At 37.3% G+C, this 19,575-nt stretch overlaps 1 protein-coding gene across 4 annotated transcripts in view; it reads right to left on the reverse strand.

Moving 5' to 3' along the window:
- The window catches only part of PCMTD1 (protein-L-isoaspartate (D-aspartate) O-methyltransferase domain containing 1), a 100,773-nt gene that overhangs the window by 42,307 nt on the left and 38,891 nt on the right, over positions 1-19,575 (reverse strand). For 2 of the 4 annotated variants that reach the window (XM_077166741.1, XM_077166742.1), the window contains exon 2: positions 11,139-11,567. The exons of the other annotated variants lie outside the window; for them this stretch is intronic. In XM_077166741.1, the coding sequence (XP_077022856.1) occupies positions 11,139-11,445 (307 nt within the window). In that variant the 5' untranslated portion in view covers positions 11,446-11,567. The remainder of the gene's footprint in view (positions 1-11,138; positions 11,568-19,575) is intronic. 4 annotated transcript variants of the gene reach the window in all.

Here is a 19,575-nt window from a genome sequence, read left to right on the forward strand (position 1 = left end):
GCCCAAGCTCTTGAGGTAACCTGAACAGGTAGATAGAGGTTGAGCACCACTAACCAAATCCCCTAATTATTACAAAACTCAATCTAAATGAAGTTTAAAATCTGTTTTGGAATATCTAAATCTCTACCTTCCTAGATACACTAATATCAAGAGTTAATACATAATTTTGGACAAAAGTAAATATTTACCACAAGGGGGAGTAGGAGAATCAATTATTTGATTTCTATGAAACTAGTATAAAATCAATGAGAAACGAAATATATATGTAAAAACAGATTTCAATAAATTACAATGATATGCTGCTACTAATTTTAGTTACATAAATTAAGGCATCTTTGAGAAGATATGTTTAAGCAGATCTGAAAGTGCTGGTTTAAACAGTTACAAAGAACACAGGACCTGTCATCTTAAGTAAACAAAAGGTCTAAAATGTCTAAATATCAAGAACAGAGGTCACATTATAGCTTATTTATATATTTCCACCTATACAGCTAATAACATTCAAATCCAATATATCCAGAGCAAATTTCATCTACATCTCACATGTAGACTGGAGCATTAAAATACAGACTAAGTTTACACTGAAGAAAATTCAATGAACTGAGAAAAATGTGTTCAACTATAATATAATAAATAGCTTAAACAACTAATTTAAACAACTTCAGAATGTGATGCAAATTCATTTTAATGCAATCAATTTCCCTAGGAGCTCTTTTGCTCAGTGCTTTTATTCCACTGTATATTTACTAGTAAAGTAACTAAATATACTCTGGGCCCAACATGGTAATCAATTCACATAAATACACAATAAATATTTACTGAACTAAATGAAGAACATCTTATAAACATGACACAATGCTTCTATTGTTTGTTCAGAAATGACATGCACAATTTCAAGGGAAGGAGATACAGTTTATACATTGTTGTATCCTCAGCAGTTAGCACAGTATATGATACAATAAATATTTTTGAACGAATGATAAAGTACATAAATATAGTTACAGTTCCAAACTTAAGATTCACAGCTAAATTTGAGGCAGATGATACATTAAAAAACACAAAAATGTTCACTTTTCATGTCTTGGATCTTAAACTGTATCAGCAAAAAAAGTATATCAAATGTATTTCATCTTATATTAAAGGAACTAAGTAATCCCACAGAAATAAATTTTATGGACAAGTACATTCCATTCAAAATAAATGTATAACTTATTTTAGCTCTTTGATAGAAATCTACTAAAATGCAATAACCTCTTCCTTGTGTTTCTAAAGAAATTCTTCTTCTGATTTGAAGTCCACATCATTCCTATAAACACTATGTATGTATTATGCAGTAATAGAGGTGTCCTCAGGGTTCTATAAAGTTAATATTGAACTTAGGAAGAACTGGATAAGAGGAAGAGAGGGAGAAGGAGAGAAAGGAAATCTTTCAAAGTTTGGCTTTTTGTACTTGTGGATTTTGAACCCTGTGAATATATCACCTAGTTCACAAAATATAATTAAAGATAGAGAAAAGAAAGTGATATTCAGGTTTCTGACTTGATAAATTCAGTAGAAAAAAATGATCTTTCATCAAGATAGGAACAATGGAAGAAAAGGATTTGTTGAACTGTTTTGTCTTGTGTGAGTCAGGGAAGGAAATTATAACCTAGGTTTGGGACACAGAGTTTCTGGAAGTGAACAGTGAAGCAGAGACAGGAATACTCAGTTGGTGCAAGGAGCCAAAGATCAGGAGTGTCTGTAGTCTAGCAGATAGAACTTGGCTGGCAAGAGAAATCTGTGAATCCTCTGCATATGGATATTACTTGAAGACAGAGGAAAGGTTCCCCTTCACTATAAAGATGCTTCAAGAAAAAACACACAAACAAACAAGGCATTATAAGGGCAATACAAAGTGATTTGAAATCCAGAGGAAGAATCTATGAAGGCCACTGCAGTGGAGGAGGGTGACCCTGGGAGCCCACCCAAAAAGAATGGGAAAATAGGTTCCAGAAAGGACCAAGAACTCCAGCCATGCCCAGCAGTTCTGCTGACAAAAATCAACCTCTTGCTCCACTCTCACGTGCTCAGTTCAACATCCAACCCAGCCTAGGGAAGAATGTATGATGAGAGAAAAGGACTTCTTCCTTAGATGCCAGCTCCTATACTGGGAAACAGAGATGCACAAATTATTTCACAAATAAGGAAACAAATTCAAAAAGATTTAGTAATTTTCTAAAGGTAATATATTTGGTAAGTGGAAGATCATGCTTGAGGAGAGGTTAATCCCAAAGATGCTCAAAGAACTACCTAAGACACTTTACAAACCATTAAGGGAATTTCTTCATAACTTCTAAGAAGAACTATAAACTGTAGAAATTATTGTAACTTCACAAAATTCTAAAACTTGTATTGCCTTACAATATTTGATATTTTATTACTTACTATTTGTTACCCCATAATAACCAGCAAAAGCATTCATTTTTATTCAAAAAAATAATAACCTGGGTACTGATTTTCAGAGGTAGCAATGAAGGATATAGTTGAGAGTAATGATTTCTACTTCAGAACCAGAAAAAGTGAGAGGAGAGGAGAAAAAAAGCCTATGAGAGAGAACAGTGTTGGCAACTCAATACAGTGTGTAACGACAGAAAAAAGATGAGTAGGAGCTTATCTGGGAATAATAAGCAACAATTTAAACAGCAAGGAGACATTATTGATTTCATAAAATATGATTAGCTTAAAGGAAAATCTGTTTCAAACAGATGTACTCACACAACCCAAAATAAAGCACAAACCAAGAAAAACCTTTGGAATTCCAAAAATGTAAAAAAAAAACTCCCTAAAAAAAAAGTGAATGGAGAATTGAGAGAAAACTGAGGTTTCATGTTTTGCAGAAAATAGAACCTATCTTAGAGAGAAAGATGAATAACCTGAGGACGTGTTTTGTCTTACCAACAAACACAGAAAGCGGGAATGGGGGAGTTGGGGATTAACTACCCTCTCAATATCCCTGATCATTTGGCCTGAAGCAAGCTAATAAGGAGTCTTCCAAATGTGCTGCTGCTTTAAGAAGCATGAAAAAATATTTGAAAATCATATTTATGATAAAGGACTTGAGCTCAAAGTATATAAAAAATACTTACAACTGAAAACTGATCCCAGCGTCCCAATTAAAAATGGAGAAAAGATTTGAAGACAATCACCAAAGAAGATAAAGGAATGGCTAACAAACATATAAACAGATGTTCAACATCATTGACCAGAGCAAATTAAAATCACAAGATACCCCTTCACACCCACTAAGATGTCTATTTAAGCACAAACACATACACACAAAACAAGTGTTGGTGAGAATGTGGAGAAACTAGAACCGCATACATTGCTGGTGGGAATATAAAATGGTGAAGATACTTTGGAAAAAGGCTTGGTAATTTCTTAAAAAGTTAAAAAAATTTACCATATGACCTAGTAATTCCACTCCTAGAGATATATACCCAAGAGAAATGAAAAATATGTTCATACAAAAACTTGCACACAAATATTCAAAGCAGCATTATTCATAATAGCCTAATAGCGGAAATAATCAAATGGTCATCAATTGGTGAATGAATAAACAAAAATGTGATATGTGCATGCAATGGATTATTATTCAGCAATTTAAAGGAAAAAACTACTGAGACATACTACAACATAGACCAATTTCAAAAACATAATAAGTGAAAGAGACAAACATAGAAGACCACATATAGTACAACTTCATTTGTCCAGAAAAGGCAAAACTATGGAGATAGTAGTTTGGTGGTTGCCTGAAATTAGAATAGAACCGGGAGAGGATGCAAGTGGACATTAGGATCCTTCAAGGGTGAAGAAAGTGTTTTCAAATTGGGCCATCACACTGTTTGCACTACTTTGTAAATGTCCTAAAATCACTGAATTTTACCTTAAAATGGGTGAATTTTATGGTATGTAAAGAGAGCTTGAGTATCTGAGGTCAAAGGCAATACAGGGTAGTTGAATGAGGATTATTTAATGCACAGAAAGACAGAGTGTAAGAACTCAAAAATATCAGTAAAATGCAGCTTAACTAATCAGGCCTTTCAGATAATACAGCACCTGTAAGTATTTATATACCTTGACAGCAAATTTTCTGCTAAGCCCAGAGCTTGTCAGTTGTTACACCTTTGGGAACTAATGCTGTAGGAGCAAGGGCATGGCATCCACAGTGCTGGAATGATTCTGATAATCAACTCAGTCATACCTATCGACTTGAGAACTAGACTAGTGTCTAACTAAGTCACTAAACTGGACGAATTAAATTGGATAATTGGATATTATAGATAAGAAAATAGGAGTGAATCCCTAAACAAACAGGATCAGAATAAAGAACTATCCCTACCTAAATCAGAGATTTCTTTAATAATCTGTCTTCCTGGTTCTGATTTTTTACTAAATTCTGTGAAGTAAAGGTAATGTACAGGAATTAGGAGCCTCTTTTCTTGCACCATATTTTTAAAGATTGCCTACGAATGAAAAGATAGTACTAATTGAGAGCAAAATCAAGTGCCAGATTCTTTGTGAAGACTCTTCATTATGGGAAGACATCTAAGGAGATGCCTCAGAAAACTGAGGTTTCATGTTTTGCAGAAAATAAAACCTATCTTAGAGAGAAAGATGAATAACTTGAGAACGTGTTTTGTCTTACCAAGAAACACAGAAAGTGGGAGTGGGGGAGTCAGGGGTTAACTACCCTCTCAATATCCCTGATCAAACTAAAGAATTTATCTTTAGTTTGAAACTCAAGAAGCTATCTCAGTAAGGCACATAAGGACTAGGAATGATCCATTCCTCAGGTCTGGGGTAAAATGAAATTTCATTTGTGAATAACTTTACTTTTTTTGGGGGGGGGGGGGAGTGTTGGTTGCATGGTCTGGGAATCAAACCCAGATATCCCACATGGAAGTCGAGCATTCTACTACTGAACCATCCATGCACCCTGAATAACTCTTTTACATGTACTTTAAACAAGAAATTTCTAGAGTTAAGATAAAACTAACTTCTCCTGACTGCTTGGAACTGTGAAGAACAAGACCTCTCTCAGACTGTAGACCAAACTCTACAGATCTATTTCTGGAGTGGAGGTCAAAATTCCCCAAGAAAATCTTCCTGGTCTGTTACCTGCTCTCCAGGCCCTAACATTCACTCCTCTAGATTATACTACCAAATATGTACCCCAAAAATGTTCAGTGAGCTGGGAGGGAAAAATGGCTGAGTATAGTATTACAGTTCCTGAATAAAGATAGAACTTCTCCTAATGGGGTCACTGTGACGCAACAGAGCCAAATTTGACCCACTATTCTCAAATAATTGCAAGGACAACGTAAGCATCCTTCCTTTGATCCAGTTCTAAGTGATTTTATGGCTGTGTCCTTCCCCTCCTTGACTGAAATACATACAAAACACAAACCAAAAATGGGGTATGAGGGCAGAAATTAAGCTTTCTCAGGAGCTTGATAGATCTAAGATGTATCAAGGTATAGCTATAGTCAGTCATGTTTTTACAGACTCAGCTCTTTCTGCTTTTCCGTCTTTAAAATGTTATCTTTCTCACCAAATAAATATTTCCATTTAAAAAGGAGCAGAGCTATACCGTGGTCCTGATGGTCAGTAGGATCAAAGAGAGAGAGAAATTCTGGAATAGTATCCAATAACCATACTCGCAAGTACAACTAAAGGTCCATGACTCCCAGGAGCCTTGTACAGGAGGAAAATTTCTAGTGCATTGTGGGTCATTTCCACAGGGTCTGCTTCTCAAACTGCTCTCTGGAATTGACTCAAGACATTGAAAATACATAAAGTCTGAAGTTTGCCTACAAGCGCATCTGGCCACAAGAATTTAATCTCTCAGTGACTGGTACCAGGAATTGAATCTAAGAGGGTGACCTCCTTGCTAGTACAGTTGCTAATTATGATCACCCCCTCACCCGCCCATAAGAAACATAGGCATTTGGCTAGCATGATCTCCCTAAGCAGGAGCTTGGTGGCAGAAGCTGGAGAAATAGAAAACAGGATGAAATAAGTGCTTGGAAGCTGGCCAGACAAGGTATGGTGGGGGCCTGAACTCAGCATAAAGCTGCCAGAACTGGTATGAAGGACAGCACTGGTTTAAAGAAGGCAGTGCCCATTTTTCAAAAGAAGTATCCCTCAACTCCACTAACTTACTAGACCTGGAGACTGTCTCAAATCCTTGAGAATGCTTTCTCAGAGACTCTGGTGACATTAGCAACAGATGTCTGAGTGTTCCAACCTACTGAAAAATTCCTACCTCAGAAAGAAGAGGAGCACCTCTTAAATGCAAACTTAAATGTAAGCATCTAAATTTCTCTTTATTGGTAAAAACTGCCACCATTTTTGAGCAGTTACAGGAACTGACCCAGTTATGGAATAAAAGGAGCCTTATTTTTTTATGCATGAATCTAAGAAATAGATTGTAAGGAACTAGCTAGTATGTGGGAAAGGGGAGCTTCAAGTCTGAAAATGCCTTAGTAAGCCACATAATAATTTTATGTCCAAATGGGAATACTTTCAGGAATGAAAAGCAAGCACTATCCATACTGATGCTAGGATAAGATGAACAGGCTTGTCCCAGCAAAGTGGGACACAGAGTCATCCTACAAAAGTTCTCTGATCTAAAATCTTCTAATGATTCCCCATCACTTTAGGAATGAATTTTAAAATCTGTAATTTAGGTATATATGTCAACAACAGCATATATCACACTGGATGAGACCTTTATTTTTCTTATTTTGCCCTCCTACCCCCACCCCAATCAGTTTGTGAACTCGAGAAATCCATATTATGGGTTTTAACGCTCTTCCTTAAGGCCTGACACACAGTGGCACTCAGTCAATATGATGGGTGGACTAATTAAAAGGTAAAATTCACGGTGTTCATCCTCCACCCAAAATCATGTCTGTTAGCAGATGTTCTTTCACATTTTTTCTACTCACATTCCATATTTGCCAGCTGCTTCTTATTATCTATGTGATTTTAGGCCAGTTATTTAATCTCAGGTCTTCGGTTTCCTCACTTACATAAATGGAATAATAGTAGTACATCCTTCACTAAATCATAAACAAGATTAAATGTGTTACTACACGTAATGTGCTTAAACACTGCCTTGTCCTTGTAGGTACGCACCCAAGAGGCTCCATGAGTGCAGTGATCTTTGTCTCTTTGTTCACTACTCTATAGCCAGCACATTAAACAACGCCTGACAGAGGCACTGAATTAACACTTAATGAACATATTCTCTCTGCTACGTATTTTCTTCCAATACTTGCTTTTTCCCACAGTGCAACACCTCTGTATCCCACATACTGCTGTCCTTCCAAAAATAACCAAAAAAAAAAAAAAAAGCACTACTCCCTTCCTACAGGCATACCTCATTTAATTGTGCTTCACTTTATTGTGTTTAGCAGATATTGTATTTTTTACAATTTGAAGGTTTGTGGCAACCCTGAATCAAGCAACTCTATTGTTCCATTTTTCCAACAGCATATTCTCACTTCATGTTTCTTTGCCACATTTTGGTAATTCTTACAATATTTCAAACTTTTTCATTATCTGTTACAGTAATCTATGATAATTAATCTTTGATGTTACTGTTGTAATTGTTTTGGGGCACATTAACTGTACCCATAAAAGATGGCAAACTTAATCAATAAAGGTATGTGTTCTGACTGTTCCACCAACCACACTTTCCAGTCGCTCCCTTTCCTTGGCCCTCCTTATTCTCTGAGATGCAAGAATACTAAAATTAGACCAATTAATAAGTTTAAAATGTTCTCTAAGAATTCAAGTGAAAGGATGACTCACATGTCTCTCACTTTAAATCAAAAGCTAGAAATGATTAAGCTTTGTGAGGAAGGCACATCAAAAGCCAAGAAAGCCTGAAAGCTAGAGGTCTTGCACCAAACATTTAGCCAAGTTGCGAATGCAACGAAAAAGTTCTTGAAGGAAATTAAAAGTTCTAAGCCAGTGAACACACAAATAAGAAAGTGAACCAGCTTTTTGCTGATATGGAGAAAGTCTGAGTGGTCTCAACAGAAGATCAAACCAGCCACAAAATCACCTTAAACCAAAGCTTAATTCAAAGCAACACTCTAACTCTCCTCAACTCCATGAAGGCTGGGAGGGGTGAGGAAGCTGCAGAATAAAAAATCTTAAGTAGTAGGGGTTCATTCATGATATTTAGTGAAAGAAGCCATCTCCATCACAAAAGTGTAAGGTCAAGCAGCAAGTGCTGACAGAAACTCCAGCAAATTATCCAGAAGTTCTGGCTAAGATAACTGATAAAGGTGGCTACACTAAACAACAGAATTTCAATGTCAATGAAACAGCCTCATATTGGAAGAAGATGCCACCTAGGCCTTTCATACCTAAAGAAGAGAAATCACCACCTGGCTTCAAAGCTCAAAGCTCTGACTGACTCTCTTGTTAGGGGCTAAAGTAGTTGGTGACTTAAAGTTGAAGCCAAAACTCATTAACATTTTCAAAAATCCAGGGCCCTTAAGAATTACACTACATCTCTAGGGAATTCCTGATATTCTTGCAAGGAGTGGGGACAACCAGTTCAACAGGCTGAGCCGTCAATCTTTGGGCTTGCCCCTATGAAGCTTATTTCTGTAAAGGAGAGGCTAAGCCTACTGATAATTATGCCTAAGATCACCCCCCCCCCCACCAGAGCCTCTTTTGTTGCACAGATGGGGCCTCTCTCTCTAAGACAACTTGGTAGGTGTACTCACTGCCTTCTCCCTCCTACATGGTACATGACTCCCAGAAGCATAAATCTCCCAGGAAACGTAGGATCTGACTCCTGGGGATGAGCCAGGACCAGCATATGGGAATGAGAAAGCCTTGTTGACCAAAAGGGGGATGAGAAAAATGATACAAAATAAAAGTTTCAATGGCTGAGAGATTTCAAACAAGAGCCGAGAGGATATCCTGGAGGTTATTCTTATGCATAATACAGATATCCTTTTTAGTTTATGGTGTTTTGGAGTGGTTGGAGGGAAGTACCTGAAATTATTGAACTGTATTACAGTAGCCATGATTCTTGAAGAAAACTGCATCACCATATAGCTCTGACAATGTGACTGCATGATTGTGAAAACCTTTTGTCTGATGCTCCTTTTATCTAGGATATGGACAGATGAGCAAAAAAAAAATTAAAAAAAATAGAGACACAGAGACAGAGAGAGATAAATAATAGGGGGAGACAAAGAGTAAAAACTGGGTAGACTGAAATACAGTGGGTCAATAAGAGGGAGTGGTTTAAGGAGTATGCAATATATGATTTCTTTTTTTACTTTCTTTTTCTGAAGTGATACAAATGTTCTGAAAATGATCATGGTGAAGAATACACAACTGTATGATGACACTATGAGCCACTGATTGTATAATATGGTTGGATTATCTGTGTGTGGCTATTTCTCAATAAAAATATTTTAAAAAAAAAAGAATTATACTTAATCTATTCTACCTGCTTTATAAATGGAGCAAAAAGCCTGGATGATAGCACATCTGTTTACAACATGGTCTACTGAATATTTTAAGCCCATCGTTCAAAATATTACTGCTCAATGACAATGACCTGGTCACCCAAGAGCTATGATGGAGATGTATAATGAGATGACGCTAATAAAACATCCATTCTGCAGCCCAAGGAGCAAAGAGTCATTTTGACTTTCTAGCCTTATTACTTTTTAGGGGGGGAGGTGCATGATCTGGGAATAGAATTCGGGTCTTCTACATGAAAGGCAGGCATTCTAACCACTGAACTACCCGTGCACCCTCAAGTCTTATTATTAAAGAAATACATTTCATAAGGCTATAGCTGCCACAGATAATGATTCCTCTGATGGATCTGGGCAAGGTCGACTGAAAACTTTCTGGAAAGAATTCACCATTCTAGATGCCATTAAGTACATCTATGATTCATGGGAGGAGGTCAAAATATCATCTAGAAGACGTTGATTCCAACCCTTATGGATGATTTTGAGGAGTTCAAAACTTATGTGATGGAAATAGCAAGAGAATTGGAATTAGAAGTGGAGCCTGAAAATATAACTGAATTGCTACAATCTCATGATAAAACCTTAACGGATGAGTACTTGCTTCTTATTGATGACAAAGAAAGTAGTGTCTTGAGATGAAATCTATTCCTGGTGAAGCTGTGAACGTTGTTGAAATGACAACAAAAGATTCAGGATATTCCACAAACTTAATTGATAAAGCAGTAGCAGGGTTTGAGAGGACTGACTCCAATTTGGAAAGAATTCTACTGTAGGTAAAATGCTATTGAATAGCATCACATGTTACAGAGATACCTTTCATGAAAGGAAGAGTCCATCAATGCTGTAAACTTCATTGTGGTCTTATTTTAAGAAATGGCCACAACCATCCCAACCTTCAACAACCAACACCCTGAATAGCCAGCAGCCATCAACAGCTAGGTAAGACCCTCCACAAGCAAAAATATTAATACTTACTGAAGGCTCGGATGATGGTTAGCATTTGTTAGCAGTAAAGTATTTTTAATTAAGGTATGTACACTGCTTAATGCTATTGCACAATTAACATACTACAGTATAGTGGAAACATCTTTTATATGTACTAGGAAATTTAAAAAATCGTGACTTGCTTTATTGTGATATTTGATTTATCGCAGTGGTCTGGAATTCAATCTGCAGTATATCCAAAGCATACCTGTATTTAAACAGGGACACTGATAACCACCAAACTTCCTATGCCAGCAGCAAGAACTCTTTACCTGGAATAGATTATATAATACTTCTGAGTTGCCTGCCTACCAGCTGTTTAACTTTAAGAACAGACAATGCTTGAGTGTTGAAGAACAGTTCCAAGAGCTACTGTAAGCCTGGGATTGCATGCAGGAGCTAACTATAACTATCAGGATCAGGGTGGAGAATAAGAAAAGATTACTGCCTTACACTTCCACATTTGAGTAAGGAAGATTACTACTCTGAGTAAACACATTAAAACATGCTTTGCACACAAAGTTACAAACCCAGTAAATCATATATAGTAATACAAACTCAGCTCTTTAAAATAGAATTTTACAAAAATAGAATTACCTAAAATTAAGCCCACCATTGTACTTAAATATCCGGTTCCACTTCCCAGGTTAAGAAAAGACAATCCTGGTTGAAGTTTCAATGCTTCCATAACTTCAGAATAAATGCAAGGTGCTGATAAATGTATGTTTCCATGCTTCCAGGCTAAGTCTTTGTAAGCATTGTCTCTGTATCCTTCCAAATAGTAATCTCCACGATCAATAGCTCTGAAGGCTTGTTCCACTCTTTCAGTGCGGATATACTGAGCTTCTTTTAAGTTATCAATTAAGTCATCATTATCTTCCCCAGCACTCACAGCTCCTCCCATGATAGCATTCAAATCAAATCATAAATTTAAAAAATAATAATAAAATTAGTAGAAATGGCTTCCAACATTGGTTTTGTTTTCCTTTAAATATTTTGCACTTGATTTCCAAAAATAAATTAATCCTGGAAGGGAAGAATAAAAACAAACATTTAAACTTATGCTCAAAAAGAAAAATAATTCCAGTTTAGTAAATATATAATAGTCATTATAATTAACTATCATTTCTCAAGGACATATTCTGTGCCAGGCATTTTGTTCAGCTTCTAAATTTATTATTTTATTTAATTCTTATAATAACTCTATAAGGTAGCGTTAAGTATTATCTCATCTTTACAGACGGGAAAACTGGGACACAGTGGAGTTAAGTATGTTATTGGTACTTTGATGTCCAAGACCATAGCCACTAGCTACAAATGACTACTTAGACTTAAATCAACTAAACAAAAACTAAAATTCAATTACTTAGGCAACTTGCTACATTCAAAATACTTAATTGCTGCTGTGACCAGTGCAGACAGTGCTGCTCTACAAAATGACACTGCCATGATTTAATCCCAGGACTTGACTCCAGAGGCCATCCTATTAATCACTAAGTCACAGGTCTTTCTTTATAATGTACTAATACAACAGTTTCATATGTATGAATTATCTGATTGAAATAAAATTTCTAATTTAAAAATCCACTAACATACCAAAATGCACTACATAAATTCAAAATGTTAACGTGAGGAATAGCATATTACCCAAATACGAATATAAAATGCAAAAATAAAATATTGGGGGGGTAATACACACACATACACACACACACACACATACACACCTATTAATATTGTTTTGTTTTGGAAAACCTGGTCATGACATATAACGAACCACAAATTTTACTAAACACTGAAACATATATATATATATATGTATATACATATATACACACACACACACACATATATATATATACACACACATACCCATACAGTGTTACTACTTTTAACAAATTAAATCCGGCATCTTCAAATGGAAACATAAATGTGAATAAACTAGGAATTTTCATATACAACACTGAATACAAAACTTAATTTTTAATTAACTAGAGCTAATAAACTCATTAATTCATATATTATTTTTTAGCTAATAAATCAGGAGGGAAGGAGAGTGAGAAACTGAATATTCATTGCCCGAATCAAGAGTTACGGCACCTACCCTGGCAAGACCAAACCTCCCCCTTAACTTCAAAGAAAAGCTATCAGGGCCTAGAGCTTCCTCAGGCTCCTCAGACCTCTGGTACTTGGAACCTTGGCACTACTGGGGCTGTTCCCCCTCACTAGGGCTCGGCATTGTCTTTGTCCTCCCCGTCCTTTCCTACAATCTCCTTACGAACTTTCTGAGTGGAAGAGATACTGTGAACTCATACCACAATCATATTTAACTTCCTAAAACTCACATATACAAACCTGGTGAACTCCACCCCTACCCCACCAAAAAAAGAGGCACAATTTTTTAAGTACAAGGGCTTATGGCACCGTCTTCTGCCTATATCCTTGCATGTAGTATGATGGGAGATGTCGATCTGCTGTTCCTTCAACAAGCCTTAGTTTCGGCATTCTTCTATAGCCTAGGCATATGGGCTCACTAAGAAATATATTAGCATTTAAAGATTGTGTGTGGCCTATAAACACAAGCCGAAGTTATTCAGTACTCAAAGAAGAGTGAATGTGTTCAAAAACTGGAAGAATGACTCCACTAACTGAGTAGTCTCCAATGTGGCTCCTTCCTCAGGACTTTGCCAGGCTAATTCTGACTACATAAACATTTAACATAAGACTCTACTGTAAATGCTATCATTTACTAGTCTGAAAAAGTATTTCTCTCATATTGGTTCTATGGGTTAAAAAGGACCTGATTTTTCTCAGGGCCTGCTGAACTCTAGCCTATAAAAATATAATACTAAAACAAAGTAACAATTAAACATGACCTTACCACATAGAAACTCATACTCTAGGTAAAAAAGAGGCAAGAAGCATCAAGTCAATGAGAACTACTGTCATTTGTGGTGCTCTATACACTTACTTAATATAGTTTACTAAGTATTATTCATATATTATCTCATTAAAAATTACAATAAGCCTATGAGGAAAACTAACATGCCCAATTTCAAGTGAGAAAATATCTCAGGGATAGAGTGTTGGAATACATGTGACTGTTGCTACAGGAGCCCAGAGAAACCTAAATAGAGGTTGGATCTGGGGATCAAGGAAAGCTTCCTGAAAGGAGCAAACTTGGAGTACAGCTAAAGGAGTGAGGAATTGTAGGGTGAGAAGACAGTTGGTGTCAAAGGGAGAGAGAGCATGATGCTTTTGAAAAGTTACATGCAGTTGGGGACATTTTAAAACCATAAATGACCTTTTTCACATAGGCCAGTGATTTATTTATTTTTTCAGCCCGGGCCCTTTTGAGATTCTGGTGAAACTTATGGACCCTCTCCACATACTAAAAAAAAGGAAAAAATCAGAAGTTTTGTATATAATGTCAGAAGACTCCTAAATTCCTCAAGACCCATGATTCTACTCTAATTTAAGAGTATCTACTATAGGCAACAGAGAGCTATGAGAGATTTTAACAGAGGAGGGACAATTATATGTCCATTTTAAAAAGTATACATCTGGGTGATGCAATGGTGGCTCGCTGGCAGAATTCTTGCCTATCATGCCAGAAACCCAGGTTCGAGTCCCTGACCTGAGACCAGGTAATCAGGAGGATGAAAAAACATTACTGTGTCAAAAACTGGCTGTGCGAGAAGGGGAAACTAGATCTCCCATATTCCTTCCTCTATGGGCTAGTAGGAAAGACAGATCTGGACAGAAAACTGCAAGGGCACCCAAGGAGGAAGGCAGTCAAGAAAGGTTTCCCAAAATAGGAGCTACACTGCATGTTTTTTTAATAGAAATTTGCTTATACACTTGGTATATACAGTAATGATAAAGTGACCAGAAAGATACATGCTCTCTCATATTAAATACCTTTAGCAACTTATGAAGTCTAAGCAAAAATGTGAAAATACACAGAGCACCTTCTTACAAGGGAATTAGAGGCTGGTATAGTGGCTTCAAATGATCTGGGGAAGCCATGAATGAAGATGAAGATATTCTGAAACACTTCCTCCTGAACTAAAACAGATTAATGAAGTAGGCTATAACAAGGTTCATATTTTTAAATTTTAATAAAAATGATATCCATACCAAGTAAATTGTTTTCTGAGGCCTAGACCACAAAGAAAGATGATGAACCCTAGGGTTTAAGGCTGCAAAAGACTGACTGTGATGTTAGGTACAAATCCTACAGAGATGTGGCTATGCTAGAAATTTTATTAAGATTGCTAGTATTTTTACTATTGTTCTCAATAAAACTTGAATAGGTTTTGAGCAGTATGCTGCAACTCTATTTTTCCCAAGAGCCCTGCTGCTCTTCAAAACATGGAGTGACTTCACATGTTATAATAGAAAGTACAGTATCTGATGACCACCTGGACCCCTGAAATGACCTTGGAGGACACCAGGAACCCCAGAGCACATTTAGAGAACAGCTGACATAAACAAACAATTACAGAATAGCATAAGTAAAGCTACAGTATATACATATACATGCATGTGTTGGGGCCCCAATCCAGACCACTGTTGGAGTAGGAGGATTTTTCTAGAGAAGATGAAGCCTCGGTAGGCACAGAAGGCAGAAAGAGGAAAAGGTAGTAAGAAATGTAAAACAGCATGTGAAAAGACAAGGAGACGAGATGCAATATACATAATCAAGGCATGACAAATAGTACAGTCGAACTGAAGTACAGAGAAACAAAGTGTGTGGTTTGGTTAGAAAGACAGAGAGGAGTGTATGTCATACACATTGTCTTCCTGAAGAAAAGGGGAACCCCTGAAGGCTTTTAGAAATCCAGGATACTGCATAACTAATTTTAAAATAGGATATTAAGGAAAATTCAAACAGTAGAGCGAACATATTGCAATAAATTGCTTGATCTTCAGGGACAATGTTCACATAGTCACAAAAATGAAAACATAATTGTTGATTCAATTTAAATATTCAGCCACACCGGGAGGATGAGAGAGGAGTGATGGGCATAGGAGCTAAAACCTCACCTATGATAACGGAAACTAAATGCTGCCTAAGATTAATGAATTAAAAAGGAGCAGTAGAAACATCTTATTTAGCAGTGTAGTAGTAACTACCTTGTGAAATAACTATGTGTTTTAAGTTACTTCTGTAGTGTGGCCAAGGGGGTAGAATGGGTAAAGTCAGCGACTGCTATGCTTTGGTTTCACACCTTGTGGTACCACCTGACTTTCTAAACTGTGTGTATTTTATTTGAAATTGAAAAAGTAAATGTAAAAATAAAAGTGGTATGTATAAAGACCAGATGAAGTACAATAAAGACACATAGAGAATAATTTCCTAGGAGTAAAAAAATTAACAAATAAAAGAGTCTCAAGCAGACAAATCAAGGAAAAATAAGAAGATCATAATATAGATAAAAACTTACACTACAGAGCTTGAAAAATATGGTCTTTTTACCATGTACACTGATTTAGAAACTGGATGGAACAAGAATTACTATTAAATTAAATTATAATACACTCTTATAATACTCATGGCTTTATTTACAATAGTATGTTCATTTGTAGAAAGTAAAGCTAAAAAAAAAAATTATTGATGATACTAGAATCCAAAGAGCCACTGCTACTTTCTAAATATCGATTTGCCTCTCTTAACACAATATTGATATTATACTCTGTTATATTGTTTAGAGCTTTTTCACTTTGTGTATCTTAAGCGTTTTGCCATGTCATTAAATATTCTTCCAAAATCTAGAGGCAGACTAGCCCATCACAGGATGTAACCAGGCCCCATTGCTGGGCACTGGGATTTTTAATGGGTTAAAATCAATGCACACTTGGAGAGATTGCAATTTAAAGCCTGTAGTGAATATTTTCATAATTCAACAATAATCCTTTGACTTGAAATGTGACATCATTTTTTATGAAAGTAAAACAAAGATATTAAAAAGTCAGTACATTAGGTCATGAAAGTGTCTGCCATTTGTTAATGCTGAGTTATTCCCATCTCAGTCACGGAAAAATACCAGCCTAGAACCCCAAGTCTAGTTTGCTTCCATTGATAACATAGCTCTGGACAGCGCCCAGAACTCCATCTCCCCACCTGAGATTAGACCATCTCTTAGCTCCCATAGCTCTCACTTCCCTGTTGTTCGAGCACAAGTCAGACTTGCACTTAAACACAACTAGCATCAATATGTAGGAAGGACTGCCCATTTCTGGTATTCTGACTACATCTTTACTGACCCACTCAGGCAATTTTCTCTTCTGTGGATAACCAAATTTTAGGAGTGCTCAAGTCTGGCATCAAACAATGAAAGAAAAAGAAGCAATCTAAGGGAAAGAAGACAAAGGCAGAAAAAAGAGAAAGAGAATAAAGAAATGACCAGTTTAAGCAGTCATGTCTGTTTGAGAAGGCTGTCATATTTATCCCTACAACACAAGTTCACTCCCTGGCATTTCCCTGAGGGAGGCTGGGGTGAGTAGTAGCAAAAAAAACAAAGAGCACATTCGCCTACGTACACCTGAAATGACTTGCAAAGTGTTCCATATTGCTTGCTATTCTTTCACAATTTATGTTTGGGGCTTAAATACATTTGCTGAAGGCCTAGTTCAATGTTATGGTCTATTTCAGACAGTTTTGGGATGCTCTGCAGAGGGTTAAGGGCTGAACACAGCTCAAGGGAAGTGGGAAGCAAACAGATGGCAAACAGATGTCACAGATTGGGAGGAGAATGGAATAAATTCTGACTCACTTTCCTTTCCTACTAGCAACCAGTGGCAATCATCCAACTGATCCTTGTTGCTCCTTTCACTGCAAAGGTGAGGACAAAGCCCACTCTGCTTTGGGGCACAGGGAGCTACTGAACCTAAGGAGAACACACTATTTCAGTACTTGAAGGCATGAAAAAAGGAATATTACTCATGCCCTCAAAGACCTTTTGAAAAGAGTCATGGACAAAGGTTGCTTTGAGTGTGGAAGCAACTATACTGTGGAAATGTTTTTTCTCAATGACGGGGCTAATAAACAAATACAGTGAAATATAAATATAGAACTATGAAAGAAGAGGGAGAGATAAGAGGAAGAGAGGAAAGAGGTGGAGGAAAGAAGAGGGGGTAAGCAGGATAGGGGAGAAAGGAAAAGGGGGAAGGGAAGGAGAAGTGGAAAAGGAAAACGAAGGAAAGCCTAAGCACCCCTCACTGAATGTAAGCTACATAAAGGGAGAATATTCATCAATTTTGTTCAATGATGTATCCCCAGCAGTTAGAACGGTATTTGGCACATATATGCTTAATATATGTTTGTGGCATGAATGAATAAATTATACAGTAAGGGAATTTCAATAATTAGAAAGATTCTTAAATAAAACTAATCATTAAAGAATAAACCTCAAATCATTTAAGGTATATTCATCTTCCACAGTAACAATATACTCAACTTTAAAATGTTTGTTAAAAAAGGTTTACTAGACTTCCGGGCCAAGATGGCAGCACAGCAATGTGCGTGTTTTAGTTTGTCCTCCCAAACAACTACTAAATAACCAGAAACAGTACAGAACAGTTCCTGGGACCATGTCAGTGACCAGACACACAGCGGACCCCAGTCTGGACCAGCTGGACTGGCTGTGAGCCCCCCCAGAACCATGAGTTCCCCAAGCCGCAGTGGCCAGCACCCCTCCCCCACAAGCTGATTCCCAGAGGGGAAAGGAAAGAGACTTTACCAGCAGCAGAGGCTGAGCCAAACCAAACGTCAATTGCGGAATTACTTAACAAATTCTGACTACTAAAAATAGGCCCCCAGCTCAGGGGAACCTGGTCAAACCGGAGGTCACTCATTTTTGCCCTGGTGCCAAGGGGGCAGGGCTGATGGAAAAAGAAAAGAAAAAAAAAAAAGGAAACGGAGGTTTTTGTGGCTGTGTTTCTACAAAGGCTTGACTGCCTTTGGATACAGCGGCAGGGCTTCTCAGGCCGAAATTGCCCCAGGCATAAGCAGAAGCAAGCTCGTTTGAGGGCGTGTCTGGAGCCCTTGCCTTCCCCAGGGGAGGGGTGAAGCCAAACTCAGCTAGAATCCTTCCCTTAAGGAATTCAGACACCAGGGCTTGGTAATTTGAAGCCATTAAAACCAGTACACAACCTCTCCTCTGTCTCCACCACATCCCCAGAAGGGAGAGTCTGCCAAAGTTAAAGGTATCGCATCATCTTATGCTGGTGGGACCTGCAGTCAGACAAGCGCCACATACTGGGCAGGATAAGAAAAACAGAGTCCAGAGCCTTCACAGGAAAGTCTTTCAACCTGCTGGGTCTCATGCTCAGGAAAAACCGACGCAGGTGACTCTTTCCTCCTGATAGGAGCCAGTTTGGTCTGGGAAAATCTGGATGGGGTCTATAATATCTAAGCAGACCCTCCTAAATGTGTGGGGGGGAAAGGTACCACACAAGCAGGGCAAGAAATAAGAAAACAAGAACTGAAAAATTCTCCTCTGTTAAACAAAACCTAAGCTAGAGGTCCAGAAAAAGCTGAACTGAATGTCAAAGAACAGATAGACAACAAATTCATCCAGCAAGAAAACCCTAGGTAAAAGAAGGGAAAGCAATCTCCAGAATAAACTAATTATTTACTTAATAAGGTATTAAATGCCTAGACGCCAGCAAAAAATAACAAATCACACTAGGAAAATTGAAGATATGGCCCAGACAAAGGAACAAACCAACAATGCAAATGAGATACAGGAGCTGAAACAATTAATTCAGAATATATGAACAGACATGGAAAACTTCATCAAAAACCAAATCAATGAATTGAGGGAGGATATAAAGAAGGCAAGGAATGAACAAAAAGAAGAAATCGAAAGTCTGAAAAAACAAATCACAGAATTTATGGGAATGAAAGGCACGGTAGAAGAGATGAAAAAAAACAATGGAAACCTACAATGGTTGATTTTGAGAGGCAGAAGTTCAGATTAGTGAACTGGAGGATGGAGCATCTGAAATCTGACAAGAAAAAGAAAAT

The sequence above is a fragment of the Tamandua tetradactyla genome, chromosome 6, assembly GCF_023851605.1.
Source record: "Tamandua tetradactyla isolate mTamTet1 chromosome 6, mTamTet1.pri, whole genome shotgun sequence".
NCBI classification, from domain to species: domain Eukaryota; kingdom Metazoa; phylum Chordata; class Mammalia; order Pilosa; family Myrmecophagidae; genus Tamandua; species Tamandua tetradactyla.